Raw genomic sequence first — 26,459 nt, 5'->3', positions numbered from 1 at the left:
CAACATGACTTCACACATCGGAGACATAAACCTTCTACGCTCGTGAGCAACTGTGACAATTTGCAAACAAACATGGCTGCCAGGTTTGCTTCATTAAATACGGAAGACCTTGAGAGAATTTTGAAAGAGAAAGACGCGTTGAACACCTGAAAAGAATGTGAATGTTTTTTAATAATAATAATAATAATAATAATATATCCGATATACCACGAAAAAACCCCAACCAATATTATTTAATTGTGTAATGTCTATATTGTACATGACGTACATATATGACTCATTCTGTAATTGTGGGTACATTTCAAGTGTGGAAAGAAAACAAAAAATTAGTCCTCGTAATACCGGTTATCGTTAAACTGGGCAATCCATTAAGAGTTGACGTTTTCCACCATTTTGTGTCTTAACTTCACATGCTAACCTCAAACTAGCTACCACAAAGCATGTATAAAAAGAGAATCTTTTGGATTTTAATCATATTATTGTTTTCAAAACATGAGCGAGATTCACTCCAATATCACAATAACAGATTTGACAAAGGATTCATCTACTGTTGGTGTATCCTCAACATTTTATTCAAATTAATGAGAGAAGAAACATAACACACCTGACTGCCTTTCTGAAGTTTCCCACCAGAGGAAGCAACCTTTCTCGGCGCAGGCATCATGCGTATTATTAAGTCTTTGTGGGTTTTATGCGGTTTTATAACGGAGTTGACAAGAACATTGGGATGGGTTAAAATATGTTTTGTTTTTTATTACTGAAATTTCACAGAATACAGAAAATAGACTTTCTATGCAATTGATTTTGTAACAGTTAATAGAATACCCCCCCCAAAAAAAACAGATTGTTAGACTGAATCACTTCTTCATGTTTATTCAAGTTGAATGTATGAATCTGTCATCAAAGACAGCCAATAATGTGGGGGAGGGTGGGTGGGAGTCATTTAGTTAATATTTTATGGATAAATTGGGTCCAAAATGTACATCAAGCATCGCTGTTCGTGAAAGTTTGTCATAATTTGCATTATTGTTTAAAACTGATTCAATAAAGGTTTCTTTTGTGGAAAATAACAAAAGGTTTATCTCAGAGCTGCGAAATGTACCCCGAATTCTAGAACGACCCATATACATTTTTCTTATCACATATACAGTGGTGCTTGAAAGTTTGTGAACCCTTTAGAGTTTTCTATATTTCTGCATAAATATGACCTAAAACATCAGATTTTCACACAAGTCCTAAAAGTAGATAAAGAGAACCCAGTTAAACAAATGAGACAAAAATATTATACTTCATTTATTTATTGAGGAAAATGATCCAATATTACGTATCTGTGAGTGGCAAAAGTATGTGAACCTCTAGGATTAGCAGTTAATTTGAAGGTGAAATTAGAGTCAGGTGTTTTCAGTCAATGGGATGACAATCAGGTGTGAGTGGCACCCTGTTTTATTTAAAGAACGGGGATCTATCAAAGTCTGATCTTCACAACACATGTTTGTGGAAGTGTATCATGGCACGAACAAAGGAGATTTCTGAGGACCTCAGAAAAAGTGTTGTTGATGCTCATCAGGCTGGAAAAGGTTACAAAACCATCTCTAAAGAGTTTGGACTCCACCAATCCACAGTCAGACAGATTGTGTACAAATGGAGGAAATTCAAGACCATTATTACCCTCCCCAGGAGTGGTCGACCAACAAAGATCACTCCAAGAACAAGGCGTGTAATAGTTGGCGAGGTCACAAAGGACCCCAGGGTAACTTCTAAGCAACTGAAGGCCTCTTTCACATTGGCTAATGTTCATGAGTCCACCATCAGGGGAACACTGAACAACAATGGTGTGTATGGCAGGGTTGTAAGGAGAAAGTCACTGCTCTCCAAAATGAACATTGCTGCTCATCTGCAGTTTGCTAAAGATCACGTGGACAAGCCAGAAGGCTATTGGAAAAATGTTTTGTGGACGGATGAGACCAAAATAGAACTTTTTGGTTTAAATGAGAAGCGTTATGTTTGGAGAAAGGAAAACACTGCATTCCAGCATAAGAACCTTATCCCATCTGTGAAACATGGTGGTGGTAGTATCATGGTTTGGGCCTGTTTTGCTGCATCTGGGCCAGGACGGCTTGCCAACATTGATGGAACATATGAATTCTGAATTATACCAGCGAATTTTAAAGGAAAATGTCAGGACATCTGTCCGTGAACTGAATCTCAAGAGAAGGTGGGTCATGCAGCAAGACAACGACCCTAAGCACACAAGTCGTTCTACCAAAGAATGGTTAAAGAAGAATAAAGTTAATGTTTTGGAATGGCCAAGTCAAAGTCCTGACCTTAATCCAATCGAAATGTTGTGGAAGGACCTGAAGCGAGCAGTTCATGTGAGGAAACCCACCAACATCCCAGAGTTGAAGCTGTTCTGTACGGAGGAATGGGCTAAAATTCCTCCAAGCCGGTGTGCAGGACTGATCAACAGTTACCGCAAACGTTTAGTTGCAGTTATTGCTGCACAAGGGGGTCACACCAGATACTGAAAGCAAAGGTTCACATACTTTTGCCACTCACATATGTAATATTGGGTCATTTTCCTCAATAAATAAATGACCAAGTATAATATTTTTGTCTCATTTATTTAACTGGGTTCTCTTTATCTACTTTTAGGACTTGTGTGAAAATCTGATGTTTTAGGTCATATTTATGCAGAAATATAGAAAATTCTAAAGGGTTCACAAACTTTCAAGCACCACTGTACATAACTTGCACACATTCACACAGGGCGGTGCAGTGGTTAGCACTGTCACCTCACAGCAAGAAGGTTCTGGGTTCGAGCCCAGTGGCTGACGGGGGTCTTTCTGTGTGGAGTTTGCATGTTCTCCCCGTGTCCGTGTGGGTTTCCTCCAGGTGCTCCGGTTTCCCCCACAGTCCAAAGACATGCAGGTTAGGTTAACTGGTGACTCTAAATTGACCGTAGGTGTGAGTGTGCGTGTGAATGGTTGGTTGTCTCTATGTGTCAGCCCTGCGATGACCTGGTGACTTGTCCAGGGTGTACCCCGCCTTTCGCCCATAGTCAGCTGGGATAGGCTCCAGCTTGCCTGCGACCCTGTACAGGATAAGCGGGTACGGATAATGGATGGATGGCTGGATGGACACATTCACACTTCTTTTCCCTTATGTATCAGTAGAGAGACACCAACTGCCGGAGCCAAGTGTTGTGTATGTCAACATACTTGGCCAATAAACACAATTCTGATTCTGTCTAGTCAGATCTGTAAAATCAACAACACTGTGATATAAATTATATTGCCAAGTTTTCCAGCACTATTGCACACCATCAAGGGCTAGCCCTGAATACCTCTTGGCACAGGTTAGACCAGTTGACTCACTTCTAGTGTGATGTTTGATGAATTAACGTCCAAGTTTTTTAAATGATGATAAATTTATCATCATTTAAAACTAGTCATAACATATACATATCATATAAACGCTGCAAAAGTAGCCAAACTGGCATTTCCCCACTTACCGGCTCTGTGTGTGTTCTCATCATTGAACTTTTTGCTTTTCTTTATTTCTTGGTAGGTTCTCCTGTGGATAAACATTTCTCAGGAGTGTTAGCATGATGCAGCTGGAGGCCCCGCTGCGGCTCTGTCACAACTGTCTGTGGTACCACAAATTCTCTCAGCGCCTACTATCACTTTCTGCTACACACAGGCAAGTTTGTATTCTTGTACATAATTTGTGTATTGCAACTGCATGTAAATATTTGCATCCTACTTGTTCTGTTTATCTGAATTCTGTATTTCCCTACTAAAAAACCAGTTACATCATAGCCTAAATAGCACAGCCATTATCTTTATTAGTAATCGTCCATGCTTAATCACTTAATGATGATTGATTAAAATCCATCGACGCTTGTTTACATTTTTAAGTCGTATTTAAGGCATGGAAAGTTTAGTCAGATCCAAAGTCTCAAGCAGACAGAAAGACGTGACCTAAAGGGAAAAATCAAGGATAGTGAGTCCACATTGATTTCACATTCAGAAATCTCATCTTGATAGTTTTGCTATTAGTATTATAACATTTTTGTTATTTCTAATAACTTGGAGCAAAGTCTTTTTCTTATCATTTAACTGAGTAGCATAGTATCTTTGTCTTGATATGTAATGATTTATTTTGGTTGGGGGAAAAAGTTAAATCTTATTTCCACTGTTCCTTTGTCTGTAGGTCATCTGCAAGCTACTATGATGTTCTTGGGGTTAAGCCAGATGCTTCGTTGGAAGAAATAAAGAATGCGTTTTTTGACAAATCCAAAAAGGTTTTTGTTCATAACACTCCATTTCCATTAGTCATTTGGCAGGCACGCTGATCCAGACCTATTTGTATGACTGTAGCTTCAGCTGTCTGCATATTTTGTAAGTTGTTTGTAAGTTATAAGTTCTCTGTATCATACAGAGAAATTCAAGAATATGTAAGAATTCTTATTCTGAAAGACTTGAGAGAAATGCTGGTTTGGATAAGTGTTCGAGTGGATAGTCAATAACTGAAATGGCAATTTTAAGCTGAAGTTCATGAACAAAAAAGACGAGGTTCAGACAACAATGATGTAATACAAACGCAATCCATACAAATTAACATGCAGAGAAAACGAAGAGTGTTATCTTGAGTGTTATCTGAAGATGGAGGGCTTTGGCTCTAAACGGAAATAACTTAATTCTACTGGAACACAGTTAACGAACTTTAAATGTGCTTTAGTTTAGAATCCAGCAGGCTGTAGCTTTGGAAATCCTATGCAGTTTTTTAAAAAGGTTTTCTTTATACTGCCTGTGCAAAAAAAAAAATCAAATCAAGTTTATTTGTACAGCGCTTTTAACAATAAACATTGTCGCAAAGCAGCTTTACAGAATTTGAACGACTTAAAACATGAGCTAATTTTATCCCTGATCTATCCCCAATGAGCAAGCCTGTGGCGACGGTGGCAAGGAAAAACTCCCTCAGACGACATGAGGAAGAAACCTCGAGAGGAACCAGACTCAAAAGGGAACCCATCCTCATTTGGGCAAAAATGTCGTGTGCACTAATATTTTGTTGGACCGCCTTTAACTTTGATTATGGCATGCATTTACCATGGCATTGTTTTGACAACCTGATGCAATGTCACAACATTTATTTCCATCCAGAGCTGCATTCATTTTTTTTTTTTTTGGCCAAGATCTTGTCTTCGTGACAGGAGAGTCGAACCACTCTGTAAAGTCATCTCCAGCACCTCCCAAATACTTTCGATGGGGTTAAGGTCGGGACTCTGTGGTGGCCAATTCATGTTTGAAAATGATTGCTCATGCTCCCTGAAGGCCTCTGCATGCTCTTGAGACAAGGCTTTCGCAGATAGCTTTTCGCAGACAGTTGTAATTTATTGTTGAGCGGTGGAATAGGCGTGCGCGATGTTATTCACCGGCACAACGCAAGGGGGGCAAAGTCGCTAGGAGTAGTTGGTGGCTGTGGTTAGTGGAGTGTTTATCCTCCGGTTACTTATAATGACTAGAACTTTTTTTTATAATGACTAGAACTGGAGTCGTATAGATGTACGTACTTCTTCACTTCCTCAATCAACCGCTCTTCATGCTGCTCCATCTTCGCTCGTGTTTTTAAAAATGCCGGTCGTGAAAACAAAAACCGGGAAAGTAGGGAAGCGGAAGTGCATGTACAGCGGGTAGAGTGGACCAATCAGAGCCCTCTTGTCTGCGGCGCTGTCTGCGAGGCTTCTGCGGTGGTCACAATTTTTGGGAGGTGCGCGCAGAGCGTCTGCGAAGGTGGGGGGGCTACGCAGACACTGTCTGCGACACCGTCTGCGAGGACTGGGTTGTCAGCATAAATTGGCCTTGAGACACACATTTTTCATAATTTGAGCCTGAATTGTATTCCTGCGCCATCAGGGAAGAAAAAAATCCATTGATGTAATAACCTGATCGTTCAGTCCATTGAAGTATATAAGTGACTTCCTTTTATTGCCATATAACACTCCTGAGACTAAACCTGACTGTAGCGAGACTCTGGTGTGGGTGGAGCACAAAAGCATGGCAGGCGGTTGTTTGCGATTTAACTCTTCCTTTATTGCTGCTTTACAGCACACAACATAGACACTCTCTCTCACACACACACATACACACAGGCTAGTAGCAAGCCTTCGGCGCCATCCTCCCCTTCTCACCTTCCTTTTATCGGCGCAGTCACTGACGGAGACACACAAACACACGTTAATTGATAACAGGTGTAGTGACATGACCACTCACCTTCCCTGACTCCGCCCTCCATTCACAGACTGACGCTCAGCCACGCCCCCGCTGCCACATACCCCCACAGCCCGACTCAGGCCAGGGAGCCGTTCGGCCTGAAGCTGACACACCCCCCCCGGACGGGAGAGAAGTCCACCACTGCCATCTGTGCCCCCGGCCTGTGGACCACCTCGAGTTTAAATGGTTGGAGAGCAAGATACCAACGGGTGACCCGTGTGTTGGCATCCTTCATACGGTGGAGCCACTGGAGGGGCGCGTGGTCCGAACAGAGGGTGAAAGGGCGCCCTAGCAGGTAGTACCGGAGGGCGAGGACCACCCACTTGATGGCTAGGCACTCTTTTTCAATCGTGCTGTACCTGCCTTCCCGCATCGACAGCTTCTGGCTAATGTACAGCATGGGACGCTCCTCCCCCTCCACCTCCTGGGACAGAATGGCCCCCAGCCCTCTGTCCGATGCATCCGTCTGCAAAATAAAGGGGAGAGAAAAGTCAGGGGAGTGTAACAGTGGCCCTCTACACAGTGCAGCCTTTACCTTAGAGAAAGCCTGTTGGCATTGCTCCGTCCACTGGACCGGATCTGGTGCTCCCTTTTTAGTGAGATCAGTCGGGCTGGTGACGTCCAAATAATTAGGTATGAACCTCCGATAGTAGCCAGCCAGCCCCAGGAACTGTCTCACCCCCTTTTTGGTCTTGGGCCTCAGGCAGGCCGCAATCACTTCAGTCTTATTAATTTGGGGACGCACCTGCCTATGGCCCAAGTGGAAACCCAGATACCGTACTTCCACCCGCCCAATTGCACATTTCTTTGGGTTGGCCGTGAGACCCACCCGCCTCAGCGACTTTAGGACGGCCCTAAGGTGTTCAAGGTGCTGCGGCCAGTCATTACTATAGATGATAATGTCATCCAGGTACGCGGCTGTGTAGGTGGCGTGGGGGCGGAGGACCCTGTCCATAAGCCGCTGGATCGTGGCGGGTGCCCCAAACAGCCTAAAAGGAAGTGTGATGAATTGGTGTAAGCCAAACGGTGTGGAAAAAGCCGTTTTCTCTCGGGATAGAGGAGTCAAGGGGATCTGCCAATATCCCTTCGTTAAATCCAGTGTTGAATAAAAATGAGCAGCGCCTAATCGATCGAGCAACTCGTCAATGCGAGGCATTGGGTACGCGTCAAATTTAGACACCGCATTGACTTTCCTATAGTCCACACAGAACCGGACCGACCCATCGGTCTTGGGGACCAGGACCACTGGGCTGCTCCAGTCACTGTGGGACCCCTCAATTATGCCCATTTCGAGCATGGCTTCAAGTTCATCCCGGACCACCTTTTTTTTGTGTTCGGGCAGACGGTAAGGGCGGCTACGCACTACCACCCCCGGGGGTGTCTCAATGTGGTGTTCTATGAGGTGGGTGCAGCTGAGTAGGGGCGAAAACACGTCAATTTGGAGCTCGACATGGGCAGTAACACGAGTACTTTGTCTCCCGGTGTGAACTCTCTAAGGTGCGTGCCTGTCGTACAGTCGGACTTGACGTTCTTGCGCCTGCCGCAAATTCTCCTGGGTTAAGTGCGTGAGTGTGTGGAGTTTGGCACGCAGGTTGAGAATGTATTGAATTTCGTTTTTACTAGATGAAGGTCCCTCCTTCCAATTTTCAATTAGCACGTGCAAAATGCCACGTGGCTTACGCCCATATAACAATTCAAACGGTGAAAACCCTGTGGAGGCTTGCGGGACCTCTCGTACTGCAAATAACAGGGGCTCGAGCCATTTATCCCAATTACATGCATCTTCGCTTACGAACTTCTGAATTATATTTTTGAGAGTTTGATTGAACCGTTCTACTAAGCCATCCGTTTGTGGGTGATGGACACTGGTGTGGATAGGCTTAATCCCCAGTAACCCATACAGCTCGCGCAATGTGCGTGACATGAAGGTAGTGCCTTGGTCTGTCAAGATTTCTTTCGGAATCCCGACCCTGGAGATAAAGCGGAAGGGTGCTTCTGCTATACTGCATGCTGAGATATTGCGGAGAGGCACTGCTTCCGGATATCGCGTTGCATAGTCTACCAGGACAAAAATAAAGCGATATCCCCGTGCTGACCGATCTAATGGCCCGACAAGATCCATCCCAATTATTTCAAATGGGGTCTCGATTAAAGGAAGAGGGTGCAAAGGCGCTTTTGGAGTGGCCGCGGGATTTACTAATTGGCATTCGCGGCACGCCACACACCACCGACGGACATCCCCGTGAATCCCTGGCCAATAGAACCGGGCCATTATTCGGGCTAGTGTCTTATCTTGCCCCAAGTGTCCGGCCATGGGATTAAAGTGAGCTGCTTGGAATATGAATTCCCGGCGGCTCTTTGGAATTACTAACTGTGTTATCTCTTCACCAGTTTGAGTGTCCTGCGTCACTCAGTATAGCCTATCCTTAATAATAGCAAAGTAGGGGAAGGCCGGCGTCGCATTTGGCTGGAGAATTTGACCATCGATTACTCTCACTTGGTCAAATGCATGCCGCAGAGTCCCGTCTTGCGACTGTTGTAACGGGAAATCCCCAAGAGAATCCCTGAGAGAGGGAGGAGGGGCGGGGCACTCCTCACTCCGTGTATCGCCCTGACGCGGTGCTGACGTAGACGGCTCTGTGACAGCTTCTCCCGCCAATGCTACTCCAGGGCTTTCCCTAGCTGAATTACGACAGGACCCACTCTTCACTATGTGCGTAGCAAGTGGGTGAGATGAGGATTAACTGCTGCCTTTACACTAGATTTTTCCCCACGAAATAGAATGTGGACGGACACCAAAGGGTAGTTGTGAACATCCCCGTGCGCACACAACACCTTCACCATTCGTGCTCTCCCCAGTGCCTCACCTTGCACCAGGCTTTGGTGGATTGAGGTCTGGTTACAGCCGGAATCCACGAAAGCCTGATATGTATCCCCTTGGACACTTACCGGTATTCAATACGCTCCGGCCCGATCGAGGGTGGTTTCTGGCGCGTCGGGGACCCAGACCACCATGCCCACCTCCATCGCGGAGCACTGATGTTGGAGATGTCCCAGCTCCCTGCAGCGCCAGCACACTGGCCCAGGCTCTCCCTCTGCACCGGTGTTACAGGCATCACTCACCTGAGGGGGACGAGACACAGACAAGGAAGGGGGAAACGGGAGGACACCATGGGTGCGCCGGGCCGGCTGGGGGGGAGCCGGCCCCCGCCTCCGTGATGGGGGAATGGGGCGAGGACGGGAAACAGAGGGAGAGGAGACGGGCCGTTCTGCTGTCGGAACTGCCGCCATGTGGTCCTCTGCCAGCTCAATTGCCTGCTCCAGCGATGCTGGGCGGTAACACTGGACCCACTCCACCGTTCCTTCCGGAAGTTGCGCGACGAATTGCTCCAGTGCCACCAGGTCAATCACTCATTCCCTCGGCGTCGCGGTCATCTGCCCTCAGCCACCGCCGGCAGGCATCCTGGAGTTGCTGCCCGAATGCGAACGGCCAGCCGACCTCCTCCAAGTGCAGCGAGCGGAAGCGCTGCCATTGTTGCTCTGGGGAGCGGCCGACACGCTGGAGGATGGCTCTTCGAAGGTCCGCGTAGACAAGCCGGCTGTCAGCGGGGAGCTGCAGCACGGCCAGTTGCGCCTCTCCTGTCAGCAGGGGAAGGAGGCGTGCCGTGCGCTGGTCCACCGGCCAACCTCACGCCTCCGCTCCTGCCCAAAGAGCACGAGGAAGGCTTCTGGGTCATTGTGCAGACCCATCTTCGTTAGGGTGAGGTGGGGAGGGTCCGCTCCGGTGGCGGTCGTGGGCCCCGTCGACGCGAGCAGGTGCTGGAATGCCTGGCGGTCCTCCTGTTGGGCCAGCACCAAGGCTTCGAACCGTTGCTCCTGCTCCTTCCGGAGGGCGACCAGCGCTTGGTGCTGGTTCTCCTGGGCTGTGGCGAGGGCATGGATCAGCTCCTTAAACGGCGAGGACTCCATGGGGCTGTTCCCTTCTGCACTCTCCCGGGTTTCGGCACCACTGTAGCGAGACTCTGGTGTGGGTGAAGCACGGCAGGCGGTTGCCTGCGATTTAACTCTTCCTTTATTGCTGCTTTACAGCACACAATGTAGACACACTCACACACAGGCTAGTAGCAAGCCTTCGGCGCCGTCCTCCCCTTCTCACCCTCCTTTTATCAGCACAGTCACTGAAGGAGACACACAAACACACGTTAATTGATAACAGGTGTAGTGACATGACCACTCACCTTCCCTGACTCCGCCCTCCATTCACAGACTGCCGCTCGGCCACACCCCCGCTGCCACACTGACCCATTGAAGCAACCCCAGATTATAACACTGCCTCCAGAGGCTTGTACAGTGGCCACTATGCATGATGGATGCATCGTTTCATGCGCTTCCATTCTTACCCTGACACACCCATCACTCAGGAATAGAGCAAATCTGGACTTATCAAACCACGTGACCTTTTTTCCATTGCTCCAGAGTCCAATCTTTCTGCTCCCTAGCAAATTGAACCCTTTTCTCCTGATTAGTCTCACTAACTAACAAGTGTTTTCTTTTGGCCACACAGCTCTTTACTACCAATCCTGTATGTTCGTGTCCCATTGTGCAAGTGCTCTTAATTTCTCTATTAAACATAGCCGTGAGTTCTGCTGTCGTTTTTTTACGATTGAACTTCATCAAGCATGTAAGTGATCTCTGCAGAGGTGGACAGTAATGAAATACATTTACTTGAGTACTGTACTTAAGTACACTTTTTGAGTATCTGTACTTTGAGTTATTTTGTTTGGAAACCTGTGACTTTAACTTCACTACATTTGAAAGGCAAATATTGTACTTTTTAACTCCACTACATTTCTATCAAGGTCCTCATTACTATGAAGCAGCTTTGAAAGTGGATGTGTTTTTTAAAACACAATTGTTTTTTTTGTAGGTGACACCAAGACAGCCTATCAGTAATCACTAGGGTCAAGTCACATCCATAGACTGGATAAAATCAAGTTCAGTGATTTCTCAGCAGCGTTATTTGAACGCGATCAGTTGATGGCAGAATGGAAGGAGGCGGTTCTTCTAGGGAATGCACGCACCCATGGCCATACCTAGAACCCATGTTTCAGTTTTCTGAAAGGATTAAAGATTCATTTTGTTTTAAATGTTTGCTTTGTTTGCCGAAAACAAACCACATCACGGCCTACAAAAACTCACTATCCAACCTGTGGAAGCATATTGAGGGATATAAACGTTTGATTCCAAGAGGAAGCTTGCGACGAAGTTGTCTGTGCTTTTAGAGCTAGCGATAACGTTACAACAGCTATGCAGTCTGGTTAGTCAAATGACTTTCTATGGATTTTCCCGCCAAGTTGCCATAGCCTTGTCCACAGCTAACATTTACACATAGCTAGTTAACTTGGACCTGTTAGTTAGCATGTAAAAACGGAGTTATGCTAACAGGAATGACATTAACTTATCTGAAGTCCTTTCAGAAATATGTTTCGGTATAATCTTGCCAAATAAAGAATGTAGAAATCTTTCTTTTCTAGCAACGTTAGCTACCCAATATGATTTCGAGTTTGAAAAGCACTTGCTAGCGTCAGGTGGAGCTTCACTGACTAGCTAGCTTAACATTGAACCACCATGATGGTACAGCATGCGTTCATTTTGTGAAATCTCATTTCTGTCTTTGGTAACAGCATTAGGTTTTGTAAGCATTGTGGCAATAATACAACAATGCGTTGACAGAAAATGTACTTTTTAATACGCAAGTATTTTTAAAAGCAAGTACTTCAGTACTTTAACTTCAGTAAAAATTTGACTGGACAATTTTCACTTGTATCGGAATAACATTTGACCAGTGGGATCTATACTTTGACTTAAGTAATGAAGTTGGGTACTTTGTCCACCTCTGGATCTCTGATCATGGTCAGTCAAGATTTTTTTTTTCTGACTGTGTTTCTTCTGCGAAGATGATGGTTCACCACTATCCTTGCAGGGTTTAATAGACCCCTTCGCATGTTTGTAAACAAACCGACCGTTGCCAGGATGCGCGCGCAGCCTGGACCCAGAAACAATTGCGCTGCCCATAGACCGGCATTATGAGCTGTCAGATTATGCCAAACAATTGTCGTTACAAGATCGAGAATGCTACATAAATAAGTTAACTTTAACAAGTGGACATCGCCTACCGGATCCGCATTTAATTAAAGAGTGGACGGACGATGTTAGTAAGTTCCCTGGTATACAATGGCCAGATATATACTCGTACCTTATTGACAAGACTTCAGTGTACACCCACGAAAAACTTCGTGCCTACAAGTCTTTAGACGCATATGATTATGTTATGTGCGGGCATGTACAACTTGATTAATAATGGGACATTCATATTCATTTTGTTTTAATCAAATTATGCCAGTGATGTGATGGCAATGTGGCTTTAGCTACAACAGCAAATACCAACACTAAACAGCAATTTGCAGGAGGTAATGGCATGAAAGGAATGATAGTGTAAAGAGTGCAGCTAAGAGAAATCAGAGCTGCGTAAAAAGCGAGAGGCAGAGACCAGAAATGAAACTGAACGGGGCGGGAGCTAGGTTAGAGCAGTCAACGTAAGTTGGCATTTAGAGTGAGGGCACACAATTTTACCTTTCCATCCTTGCTTTAAAGGCGTCGTGCGGTAATTTCAGCAATCAGGCTATATCATGTGTCAAAATGTCGGGTTTGGTGGGTTATTCAAGCCCCTCGGTTTCCCGCGATCTCAGTGTCACGATGCGCCCGCTACAAGCATTTAAAGTTGACGCGCACAGCCAAATTTAGGCAGCCAGCCGTTAACTAGGTCAACTTATGTGTGGCGTCATACCAGTAACCTCCCTTGGGTGATGCTGGCCTGTCCCCATGTTTTCTCTATAGCGTGCGTTTACCAGAGTTGTTTACATTGCGGATTTTGTGGATTTATTCAGTTTGTGGATAGTTTTGAACACTCAAAACACTATGAAATGATGTATTAATATTCTGTGATACAAAATGCCTAATCGGTGTATTGTGTTTGGCTGTAACAACGAACACTGAACGCTATTTGTGACTGTTATCAATGGATCTGATTTCAAGGTCATGGCTAGGTATTGATAGAAAGAAATTTTTTTTTTAAAAACACATTGTGGCAGCGGGGGCGTGGTCAAGCGCCGGTCTGTGACAGGAGGGCGGAGCCAGGGAAGGTGAGTGGCAGAATCATTACACCTGACGGTAATTAACCTGTGTTTTGTGTGTTTTCCCAGTAACCGCGCCCTATTTAAGGAGCGGACCTTCGCCGGGCCGTCCTCCAGCGCGTGGGGCGCACGCCAGAACAACAGCGCCAGCGCTTCCGCGCGCTGGAGGACGGCCCGGTGAAGGTCCGCGTAGGCCAGCCGGCGGGGAGTTATAGCGCGGCCAGCTGCGCCTCTCCTGTCAGGAGGGGGAGGAGGCGCGCCGCGCGCTGCTCCATCGGCCACCCCGAGGCTTCGGCGACCTGCTCGAACAATGTGAGAAACGCCTCGGGGTCGTCCTGCGGGCCCATCTTGGTCACGGTGAGGGGAGACGGGCCCGCGGCCGGGGCGCTGGTGGACCCCGCCGACGCGAGGAGATGCCGGAACGCCTCGCGATCTTCCTGCTGGGCTAGCACCAGGGCTTCGAAGCGCCGCTCTTGCTCCTTTCGGAGCGTGACGAGCGCCTGGTGCTGGCTTTGCTGAGCCGTGGCGAGGGCGTGGACCAGGTCCGCGAACGGGGAGGATTCCATGGGGCTGCGAGGTTGGTGCTCCACCTTGTCCCGGGTTTTGGCACCACTGTAGAGCTCTCTGAAGTGTGGGTGGAGCGCAGAGAACGGCAGGACAACACTTCAGATGCAAATAGGCTTTTTATTGCCAGACTTTTCAGTATAACCGCCGGTTTTAATCTGATAGTGAAACACACACACTGTGTTCTTGTCCTGGGATGAACTCTTCTCTGCTCTCCCTCTGCCTCCTTAAATAGGGCGCGGTTACTGGGAAAACACACAAAACACAGGTTAATTACCGTCAGGTGTAATGATTCTGCCACTCACCTTCCCTGGCTCCGCCCTCCTGTCACAGACCGGCGCTTGACCACGCCCCCGCTGCCACACACATGTTTTAAGTGTTTCTATGTATCAATCATTAATTGTACAAAATGATTTTCATACATTTATGTATTTGTCATATCTTTCTTTGTCACATGAAGTGTTGTCTTGATAACACGTGGCACATAATTTTAGCAAATGGATGACAGAAGATTAATTGAAAGATTTATGCCACAGAGCTGCCTTTAACTAATAATTATCACTTATTACTGACGATTGTACGTTTACTAAACAATGCAATACAAAGCTCAATACTCCCAGCCTATAACATACTGAATATCAAGTTAAAATCAACCGCAATAAAAGGAAAATGATGAAAACTGGAATATCAAGGGGTCTACTGTATCAGAAGGCCCACTGCATTTCGCGAGATCGCAAGCTGTCAAGTTGCTAGAATTCAATCTTTCTAGCTATACCGTACTTTCACCCCCTACAGCTATCAGTATTACACATAATCATAGATTAATCACACAGCATTCTAATTCAAGTGAAAATGGTCTTTTAAAAATACACGTAAGTAGTGATTTAGTCAGAGAAACCAATCAAAACAAGTCTTCAAGTCGCCGGTCTTCATTCTCGTCTTCGTTTCTGTCGTCGTCAGAACTGTCCTCATTTTCTTCTGAAGATGAGCGCTCAGGTTCAAATCTGTAAGGCTGGATACCACCAGGACATTCAGCTGTCAAAATCTCTACTTGTGGGCCATTTTCTTCTTCTGTATCGGTAAAATCAAAGCTAATTTCCTCAGCATCGCTCCTATTTTCTGGTGTGTCCGTCATTGCAACTGCACCGAGTGGTTACTGGTATGACGTCACGCAGCTGTTCCATTGACCGAGAGGGGGCGCTGCGAACGCGGAAAATTTCAAGTGATGGGCATGATCAAATAAGGACCGATTACAACCGCGGGAAGCTTTTGAAAAATCGACGGTCAATTTATTTCGAATCTCGAAAGCATTCTGGTGCAGAATAATGCGACTTTTATCGCCACTGCGTGACGCCTTTAAAATTGTGATTTTCGGCATACACAAATAATGACGGCACAAAATCTGGACTGCTTGAGTCAAGCGAGACCTCTCCTACAAACAAAATTGCATGCAAAGCTAAGTTAACATGCTAACAATATTCATTACATTGTGTAACTATGACCCAGCTAATCAGACAAACGTTACCAAAGTATTTTGCTACATCAATAAACGAAGACTAGAAAGAATAAAAAAGAAAGATTTAATAAATAGCCTGATCTTACCTGTGATGAAGTGGGCGCTGCAAACCCGCGCATTTTTGATAGTGCTTTCATCCCAGTCTACACATTTGATGGCTTGTAGCCATTGACGTCGGCGATTTTTTTTTTTTTTGGAATGGGTGAGATCCTGCTGGAATTCTGAACATTTTAACCCCATCACTGCTACGATTCTGACACCCGACAACACAACAACTAGGCATTTCTGAGTCTTTTTTGGGTCCAGGCTGCGTGCGCAATTTCCGCTTTCGTATGAATGACGTTTACTGCGAAGGGGTCTATAATGCATTGGACAGTTCTTGACCCAGTTCCAGTCATTTCAGCAGTCTCCTTAGACTACGTTCAGACTGCACCCTGAAACGACCCATATCCGATTTTTTTTGCCCATATGCGACCTGTATCCGATTTGTTATTGACAATCTGAACGACACAGATCTGATTTTTTCACATGCGACCCAGGCCGCTTGGATATGTGGTCCTAAATCCGATGCATATCCGATATTTTCACATGCGACTGCAGTCTGACCGGACAGGTCGCATTCATGCGACCTACACGTCATCAACAAGAGACAAACGTCACTATTCTGCGTCGGCTAATCCCGCCTCTTTGGTGGAAAACAACAACATTTGTACAGTTTTCAGAATTTAAATAGACTTTTATAGAATTGATCAAGCTAATGGTGGATTTGGTAGGGACCTGGATGTTGATCTGTTAGCCTGATTAAATAAAACAGTTTCTATAACTGATTTATAACTTAAACCATCCTGTATTACAAGATTATAAGATTGTTCTGGAAATTTCCAGTAATTTGACACCTTCGGTCTCATTAGTCTGCTGCCCACATTAATCAGATTATTGTGTGAGTTCCGCCGCCGCCACAAAAACCACATCGCCAGGTCTCGCCTCATCTCCATAGCAAACTGCACTGGTGTTTCTGCACCTTGAGCCAGCGCTGAGAGAAGTTGCAGAATTCAGCTGGCTATAAACAATCTAAATAAATATTTATAAAAATGTAGAAAAAGTTTATTAATATGACGAAATAAATATGTGCAAATTATTAAGCCTGAATGAAGAGTTTGGTAATACAGCGGCCGTATCCCAAATGACTGCCTACTGAAGCTCGAGTGCACTATATAGAGTTTAAAAATCCATTACTTCCTAGTAACATGTAGTGCACTTGTATAGAAATTAGAGACACATTTAGGAGTCAACCCTCGTTACCAGGCTACACGTTTTCATTTCAGTTCAGAAACAAAAACACACACGAGACCTCACACTTTAACCAGATAATTAAACAAACAAAAAAAAATCATTAAACTTGAAGAGTGCGCTTTTTTTTTGTTTACATATTACGTAGATGTGCTTATTACGTGTCAATTTGCGCATGCGGGACACTTTTGGGTCGTTTTCCGTTCATATTGGAGATCGCATACAAGTCTCATATAATTGGTAATGTGAACGGCCTAACAAAAAAATCGGATTTCACAACAAATCAGATATGGGTCGTTTCAGGTTGCAGTCTGAACGTAGTGTTAGTCATTTTCTTTGCTTGATGCAGGTCGGTAATTTGACCCGTCTGAAACACAGTAACATCTTTTCCATGAGCACAGGATACATCTTCCGACATGTTTGTTTAAGAAATGAGAAGCGACTTGCTGCATCAGTTAGGGTTAAAAGAATTGTTGCCAGTTGAAACACATTAATCACTGCAGTAATTATCCAATCAAAGGCTCTTATGTATTTCCTTTTTTAAATCCAAATGGTGACACTTTTTTCCGTCCGGGCAGTGGATTTCTTCAATATATACAAGATGTACATTACACTTACATTTACTCAGTGCTCAGACATTGGAGCTAAAACAGACCACAACTGTCATGGTTTCATTCTGGCTTCATGTGAACCAAGGTCAGGGTTATCAACGACAATGTGTTTGCGCAGTTAAAGTACATCAGGTCACAGTACTCTGAACCACTAGAGGGGTCTGTTTCATTATAGTGAGATAGGCATCCCATTCCTCTCAGCATTTTTATATTGTGTACATGTAGGGACGATGATTGTTGTCTCATACAAAGATGTTGTGGTCTACAACACCAATTCCAAAAAAGTTGGGATGCTATGTACAACGTAAATAAAAACAGAATGCAATGATTTGCAAATCATTGAAACCCTATATTTCATTGAAACTGATCCTTTTTTTTTTTTTTGAAAAATATATGCTCATTTTGAATTTGATGCCAGAAGCACATTTCAAAAAAGTTGGGACAGGAGCACTGTGTTGCATCACTTTTAACAGTTTTAACAGCCCCCTGCAAATGTTTGGGAACTGAGAAGACCAAGTGCTGTAGTTTTGAAAGTGAAATGTTGTCCCAGTCTTGCCTGATATAGAATTTCAGTTACTCAACAGTTCGACATCTCCTTTGCCGTATTTTGTGCTTCATAATGCGTCAAATGTTTTCAATAGGAGACAGGTCTGGACTGCAGGCAGGCCAATTTAGCACCTGGACTCTTTTATTATAGAGACATGCAGTTTTAATACATGCAGAATGTGTTTTGGAATTGTCTTGATGAAAGAAGGAAGGCCTTCCCTGAAAAAGACGTCATCTAGATGGCAGCAGTGTTGCTCCAAAACCTGTGTATATCATTCAGCATTAATAATACCTTCCCAGATGTGCAAGCTACCCATGCCATGTGCACTAATGCACCCTCATGCCATGACAGATGCTGGCTTTTGAACTGTGTGCCTATAATAAGCCGGATGGTCTCTCTTCTCTTTAGCCTGCAGGACACAGTGTCCATTATTTCCAAAAAGAATTTCTACTTTTGATTCGTCAGACCACAGGACAGTTTTCCACTTCACCTCAATCCATCGTAAAAGAGCTCGGGCCCAGAGAAGATGGCGGTGTTTCTGGATATTGTTTTATATTTGGTTTTAACTTGCATTTGTTGATGCAGTAGTGAACTGTTTTCACAGCTGATGGTTTTCTGAAGTGGTCCATACAGTGAGTTTCCATTACAGACACATGTCCGCTTTTAATGCAGCGTCGCCTGAGGGCCTGAAGATCACAGGCATCCAATGTCAGTTTTCAGCCTTGTTTCTTGCATACAGAGATTTCTCCAGATTCTCTGAATCTGTTAATGATATTATGTACCATAGATGATGTGATCCCCAAATTCTTTGCAGTTTTACGTTGAGGAACGTTATTCTTAAATTGTTGCACTGTTTGCCCACGCAGTCCTTCACAGAGCGGTGGAAAAAAATTCACTCAAATTTGGCCCTAAATAAAGATTTGCAGCTTGCTGTAGCATATGGATCATGTCTGATAATTTATAGAAGTAGTAAAAGAAGAAGCAGCCTTTATTTTGTCACATGTACACACTCAGATTTCACAGTGAAATTCTTCATCTGCATTTAACCCATTTGAAGGAACGAACGCATGCATGCACAGAAAAGTGAGCAATGAGCACACACGTATACCCAGAGCACTGGGCAGCAATGCTAGAGTGTTTAGGGAGCAGTGGGGGTTAGGTGCCTTGCTCAAGGGCACTTTGGCCATGGATACAGAGGGAGGGGAAAGTGCAGAGTCAAACATGGGGCTATATAAGGACACAAAGTTAGAACAAAACGGGACTGTGTTTGCAAAAGGCAGTTGTCTTGCAGCTGCATGTATGAAATGCTTAGCACATACTTCACTCCGAGCATTATGCATGCAGTGCAATTTCCAAATTCCTAGCTTCACTATGAATGGTTCAGAACATCAGAAACCTAGGAAATGTATTATTATTTTTCATGATGTTTACTATTAACCTTGCAGGCTGCAATTTGGGAATGTGAGAGATGGAAGTTTGCGTCTAACGTTGGTGACTGATGGGTTTATATTTGTCTCGGAGTTGTTCATGGTCTCTGCGGGTTCAGGGCAGACATAAGGGTACATTGTACTTAAAGAGGTTGTAGATGAAAAGATGCTAGATTTCACCGAGAGAGGAAACTCTTAAACTTGGCTGCGTTTATGAAGTGGCTCAACTAATTTTCCAAGTCATGCACTGACTTGTATATCATTATTTTGTTTAAACTAAACACATTTTTTTAAACACTTCATTTATCTCATTTGTTTTTTCTTTTCAGCTTCATCCTGACAGTGACCTATCTAACCCAAGCCTCCATAGTCAGTTTGTTAAACTGAATGAAGCTTACAGGGTGTTGAGCAAAGAGGGCACCAGGAAGGAGTATGACTTCCGAATGACGTATCACACTGTGGGCCAGAGATTTAGACCCTCCTCCAGATACACACACAACCCCAGGTACTGCCACCAAGGCTCAGTGTTCATTAAAGGAACAGTCCACCGTACTTCCATAATGAAATATGCTCTTATCTGAATTGAGACGAGCTGCTCCGTACCTCTCTGAGCTTTGCGCGACCTCCCAGTCAGTCAGACGCAGTCAGACGCGCTGTCACTCCTGTTCGCAATGTAGCTAGGCTCAGCATGGCCAATGGTATTTTTTGGGGCTGTAGTTAGATGCGACCAAACTCTTCCACGTTTTTCCTGTTTACATAGGTTTATATGACCAGTGATATGAAACAAGTTCAGTTACACAAATTGAAACGTAGCGATTTTCTATGCTATGGAAAGTCCGCACTATAATGACAGGCGTACTAACACCTTCTGCGCGCTTCGACAGCGCATTGATACGGAGCTCAGATATCAATGCGCTGCCGAAGCGCGCAGAAGGTGTTAGTACGCCTGTCATTATAGTGCGGACTTTCCATAGCATAGAAAATCACCACATTTCAATTTGTGTAACTGAACTTGTTTCATATCACTAGTCATGTAAACAGGAAAAACGCGGAAGAGTTTGGTCGCATCTAACTACAGCCTCAAAAAATACCATTGGCCATACTGAGCCTAGCTACATTGCTAACAGGAGTGACAGTGCGTCTGACTGCGTCTGACTGACTGGGAGGTCGCGCAAAGCTCGGAGAGGTACGGAGCAGCTCGTCTCAATTCAGATAAGAGCATATTTCATTATGGAAGTACGGTGGACTGTTCCTTTAAGCCTTCATTTAAAGCTGTCCTATTGTACCCCTTTTCTGCAAGTTGCCTGAAGGCTTAATGAAATGTCTGTGATATGCTTTGGTCAAAATACTACAAGGATAAAACACCACAGTACCTTTTTTGACCCTGTCTAAACAGCCCTGTTCAAAATGGCCGATTTGAGTGTCTTCCTTTAAGTGGTAATGAGCCACTGCTTGCCCCACCTTACCCTTTTCCAATCCTCATGAATATTTATTCGCAAAGGCAGCTCTCAAACCGTGAGTGGAGATATTCAAATGAGGGGACGGCATAATTCTAATGAGCTCTCCTTGTGACAGGCTTGTAGTACTAGAGTCCGACTCGCGCCCTAATTTTAAGGACCCGTGACTTGACTTGGACTTGAGCACTGATGACTCAGGCTCGTAAATTGGAGACGAGGACTCTCTTTATTTTTTGTAACGGGCCAATAATTTGGCATAATACAGTATGTTTATATCTACATTAATGTTTATACTAATTTCGTGCAAGAGAATGCACATTCACCTGTTCATACATCATGTTCAGGAACAAGCTAACGTTAATGGTGCTAAAATGCCTGGAGAGAAGCTCCTAGGATTGTCCGCTTTGCTTAAACAGACTTCTCGTGCGGTGGGAAAAAATGCACTGTTATGTGTTCCATAAGTAGAAGAATTATCGAGGAGACGACAGGGACGACCTCGAACTTAAATCGTCATTTGGCATGACTCCACCCAGAAAAGGAAGTGACACGTTCTGTTGATAGCGGGGCTTGCTTGCTGAGCGATGAACTAGCTCGTGTTAAAACTCTGTCATGTTACTTGCCCTGTTGATAGTGGGCGGGGCTTGCTGAGCCATGAACAAATCAAGTTTATTCAAATCAAGTTTATTTGTACAGCGCTTTTAACAATAAACATTGTCGCAAAGCAGCTTTACAGAATTTGAACGACTTAAAACATGAGCTAATTTTATCCCTAATCTATCCCCAATGAGCAAGCCTGTGGCGACGGTGGCAAGGAAAAACTCCCTCAGACGACATGAGGAAGAAACCTCGAGAGGAACCAGACTCAAAAGGAATAAGTAGGAACAGTATACATATTGCACTGAGTACAAGCAGGGACTCCGGCAACTAACTATGACAGCATAACTAAAAGGAGAGAGCCAGAAGGTAACACAGGCATGAGGGAGCCCCGGGACATAAAGCAGCCAGCCACTACACCGTCAACAAACTCGAGTGAGCAAGCGAGTGGGGACTGACAGCGTCCATACATCCCAGTTTACCAAAACACTCTATGTCTGAGGACCCTCCAGATCTACTCCTTTACCTCATAAACACCATTAACAAAAGGCTTAACTAAACAGATATGTTTTCAGCCTAGACTTAAACACTGAGACTGTGTCTGATTCCCGAACATTACTTGGAAGGCTGTTCCATAACAGTGGGGCTTTGTAAGAAAAGGCACTGCCCCCTGATGTAGCCTTCACTATACGAGGTACCAGCAGATAGCCTGCACCTTTTGATCTAAGTAGGCGTGGCGGGTCATAGAGGAGCAGAAGTTCACTCAGGTACTGTGGTGCGAGACCATTCAGTGCTTTAAAGGTCAATAGTAGTATTTTATAATCAATACGAAATTTGATTGGGAGCCAGTGCAGTGTGGATAAGACAGGGGTGATGTGGTCATATTTTCTAGTTCTAGTAAGGACTCTTGCTGCGGCATTTTGAACTAACTGGAGCTTGTTTATGCACTTATTGGAACATCCAGACAGTAAGGCATTACAATAATCCAACCTGGAGGTAAGGAAAGCATGGACTAGTTTTTCTGCATCATGCAATGACATTAAATTTCTTATCTTTGCAATATTTCTGAGATGAAAGAAAGCTATCCGGGTGATGTTATCAATGTGAGTTTCGAATGAAAGACTGGGGTCAATAATCACTCCGAGGTCTTTTACTGCTGCACGTGAAGAAACAGAAAGGCCATCCAGAGTTACTGTGTAATCAGAAAACTTACTTCTAGCTGTATGTGGTCCTAGCACAAGTACTTCAGTCTTGTCAGAGTTAAGCAGAAGGAAATTTATAAGCATCCAGTGTCTAATGTCCTTAACACATTCCTCAGTTCTATTAAGCTGGTGTCTCTCATCAGGTTTTGCAGAGACATACAACTGTGTGTCATCAGCATAACAGTGGAAACTAATACAATCAACAAGCTTTTTATCTGTAGCCTATTAACTAAAATGGGGCAGTCAAGCAGTAACGTTAGTCCAACGCAGTAGCAGAGACGGTTTTACATAAAGGCAGCAGCAGCCACCGTCAAATGGTGCGGTTAGAGTCTTGTTCTCGGACTCGACTTGTAATTTTCTTTAATGACTCAGACTTGAACACTGGGAACTCGAAACTGGACTCGGACTCGAGGTTTAGTGGCATGAGTACAACGATGCCTTGTGATGCAGAAAGGGGAGACGAGCACATGTTTTCTGAAATGGGCAGCTCAAAAGAAATTTGTCTTATTTCAAACTCTGTGGGTTAGTGGGCACTCCAGATCCCTATACGTACATGCACAAACACTCACTATGAAATAGTGAGTTTATTGTAATGCGTCCCCTTTAAAAACATTTTAAAATTTGAAGACGATTTGTGTATGAACTCCTACTTTTGTACTTCTTCTCTCTCAGTTCTTCTGAGACGACCGAGAACATGCGCTACTGGGAGCAGTTCCAGAATGCTCAGGACTACTCCGAGGAAGGCTGGCAGAAGAAGAGGAAGAAGAATTTGCATCTAGTGGGCTATTGCATCATCGCCATGCTTCTGAGTATCGGCGCCCATTACTTTGGGTTCAGGTAGTATGAGAAACGCAAACCCAGGACTACTATACTGTCAAATGTTGCCTTAAACATGACTTAAAATTCTGTTGAAAGAAAGCTGGCCATGCCATTTAATTCTTGTCGATGCAGTTGAGTGCAATTTTTGAATGAAAGGAAAAAAATGTGTATGTGTTTGCTTATAATACTACAAAACATAAAGTAGAAAGAATTTTGCTCTGACCTGCTTGGTCTCTAGATCTGTTTTGAACAAGGGAGTGTGTGACATCTGGCAGAGTTAGAACAGATGTTTCAAGCAGAATGGGCAAATATTTGCCAAGTAATCTGGCAGAGTTAGAACAGATATGTTGAGAAGAATGCGTGGGGGAGTGGGCTCTCAGGGGACCTACTTTTATGCTCCGGAGGATCCAAAATGGTTGGAAGCAGTTCTAAAGGTACATCATGTTGGGTATACATGTTAATAGAGAGTACGATTCAGAAAGGATGATGGGAGCGTACAATATTTGTCAATAAGCGTACAATATGTTTATTTAAACATTATTGTTCTAACTTACCAGCCTCTCTTTTTTTTTTTTTTTCTTGAACTTGCTGAGACAAAAGTTGTTTGTTATGGTGTAGCGCAGAGGTGGGCAAACTACGGCCCGCGGGCCACATCCGGCCCGTTGGCGTTTTTAATCCGGCCCGCGGAAGACAATCATATAAACACGATTGAGCAGATCTATAAACTATAAGCGTCAGTGTTATCACGTAGACAGGTGTTCTAGAGATCCGTCTTTCCAGTCAGTCGTATTCACGCGAGATTACATTTGCAGAGTGGTGCAGCGCGTGCCATGGAAGTCATTCTGGCGCCCGTGCCACTGATGATCTCGCGAACACAGGATAAAACTTTACAGTGAGTGGTCCTAAAAAAAGAAAAGTGGACAGTGAGTGCAGGGTGTTCAATAAAGAATGGACAACTAAATATTTTTTTGCTGAAGTCCGATCAAAGGCTGTATGCCTTATTTGCAAAGAAACCGTTGCAGTTTTAAAGGAATATAACATCAAACGGCACTTTTCCTCCAAGCATGCTAATTATGCTAACAACCAGTCAGCGCAAGCACGGACGAATACAGCTCAGCGGTTGCTGAGTGAATGTGAGTATTAACTCATTTATGTCCCTGTCTGGTAGTATAGGTGTATTATGAGCAGCTGACCTTGCTTCTGCTTGTATCTGTTCCTGGACTTTTGCCTGTGGAGGTTATTCTGATCTATGAGTGGCCTTTTGGAATATGAAAACCTGTTTGGAACCTGTGTTTTGATTTTTTGAGGACTGGAAATATTTCAGTGAGTGACTTTGAACCTGAAAACCAGTTTGGAGTTTTTTGCTTTCTTGAGCCGTTTTGTTTGATTTTGTGGGCTGGATGGATCCAGTGCCAAACCACTGAACTGCAAACATTTTGGAATGGTGTGGTACCTCTCCTACTAATGGTGGTTGGTTGTACTGGCAGGCTGGAAGTGGATGGTTAAAAAAAAAAACACTCAGGTGTAAATCTACGAGTTCAGTGAAATGTACAAAAATGATATGTACTGATACGTAATTTAGTTCAATTTAATGATATGCAATTTAGTGGTATGTATAAAATGATACAAATATACAAATACACTGGCATCCTACTCATCCTGGCAGCTCAAAGATGTAATTTAAGAATTAAGTGTGCTACTTTTCTTACTGTCACGTGTGTGTGTGTGTGTGTGTGTGTGTTACTTTTCTGGATGGATCCGTGCCAATCTATTGAACTGCAAGCATTTTTCTGCTCTGTTTTTGTTGACTGAGAACTAAAATAAATGTCAATCTGATCTGCATTTGGGTCTCTGTCAGTGAAGGCCTTACAATAACACTAAAGCTTTTCCGGTTTATGTTCGATATGTATGAATTTGGTGTTGGCCCGGCCCGCCTGGCAAATTTCAAAAGTCAATGTGGCCCCTGAGCCAAAAAGTTTGCCCACCCCTGGTGTAGCGGAATCTTCCTGAAGATTTTCCAGTAAAAAAAAAAAAAGTTTGCAAAGTTACAGCTTTATTGTATAGACTGTTGTGACACTTGAGACCAAAAAATGTGAAATAAATGTCTCCTTGCAGAAATCTTCACTATAATTAACAGTTATTCCACAAAATCGAGTCGTACGTGAGCTGAGAGCCGACGAGGCACGTAAAGTCAAGTTGGCTATAAGCCATGTATGACAAGATTGAGTGGAATAACGGTTTTATTCTATCCACATTCACTGGATTTTGAGAAACTGGGCTTGCTTTATTTATTTATTTATTTATTTATTTATTTAACACGGTCTGGTTTCCATCAAATCCTGCGCTCTGATTGGCTGGCGAGGGGGTCCGTATCCTACGATACGGACCCCGGTTACAGACCCTGGTTACGGACCTCTGGCGACTCGCTCGTTCACAACAAAAAACAACATGGTAGCAATTTTTGTCAACGTTTATTTTTGCATTTCTCAGGAGAATAGCATTAATTTTACAGCATGGATAGTGATAACAGTCTTCACAGCGAAAGCGAGTTTTACTACCCTGAGGAAGAAGAAATAAAAGAAAACATTTCAGGAGAAAGCTAAAAACCTCTAACTGCTGCCAACGCTGAGCAAAAACATGGCTGAATCCTCATCTCATCTCATTATCTCTAGCCGCTTTGTCCTGTTCTACAGGGTCGCAGGCAAGCTGGAGCCTATCCCAGCTGACTACGGGCGAAAGGCGGGGTACACCCTGGACAAGTCGCCAGGTCATCACAGGGCTGACACATAGACACAGACAACCATTCACACTCACATTCACACCTACGCTCAATTTAGAGTCACCAGTTAACCTAACCTGCATGTCTTTGGACTGTGGGGGAAACCGGAGCACCCGGAGGAAACCCACGCGGACACGGGGAGAACATGCAAACTCCGCACAGAAAGGCCCTCACCGGCCACGGGG

The 26,459-nt window shown here is 44.3% G+C and overlaps 1 protein-coding gene across 1 annotated transcript in view; it reads left to right on the top strand.

Moving 5' to 3' along the window:
* Positions 1–26,459, top strand: part of dnajc4 (DnaJ (Hsp40) homolog, subfamily C, member 4) — a 54,069-nt gene that overhangs the window by 18,013 nt on the left and 9,597 nt on the right. The window contains exons 2-5 of the mRNA XM_060927943.1: positions 3,568–3,699; positions 4,213–4,303; positions 19,753–19,928; positions 23,349–23,513. Coding sequence (XP_060783926.1) covers positions 3,605–3,699; positions 4,213–4,303; positions 19,753–19,928; positions 23,349–23,513 — 527 coding nt within the window. The 5' untranslated portion in view covers positions 3,568–3,604. The remainder of the gene's footprint in view (positions 1–3,567; positions 3,700–4,212; positions 4,304–19,752; positions 19,929–23,348; positions 23,514–26,459) is intronic.

Source organism: Neoarius graeffei, chromosome 8 (genome assembly GCF_027579695.1).
Source record: "Neoarius graeffei isolate fNeoGra1 chromosome 8, fNeoGra1.pri, whole genome shotgun sequence".
In the NCBI taxonomy this organism is placed as follows: Eukaryota; Metazoa; Chordata; class Actinopteri; order Siluriformes; family Ariidae; genus Neoarius; species Neoarius graeffei.
Note: the sequence above shows the minus strand (reverse complement) of the source record. Positions and strands in the feature narration are given on the sequence as shown.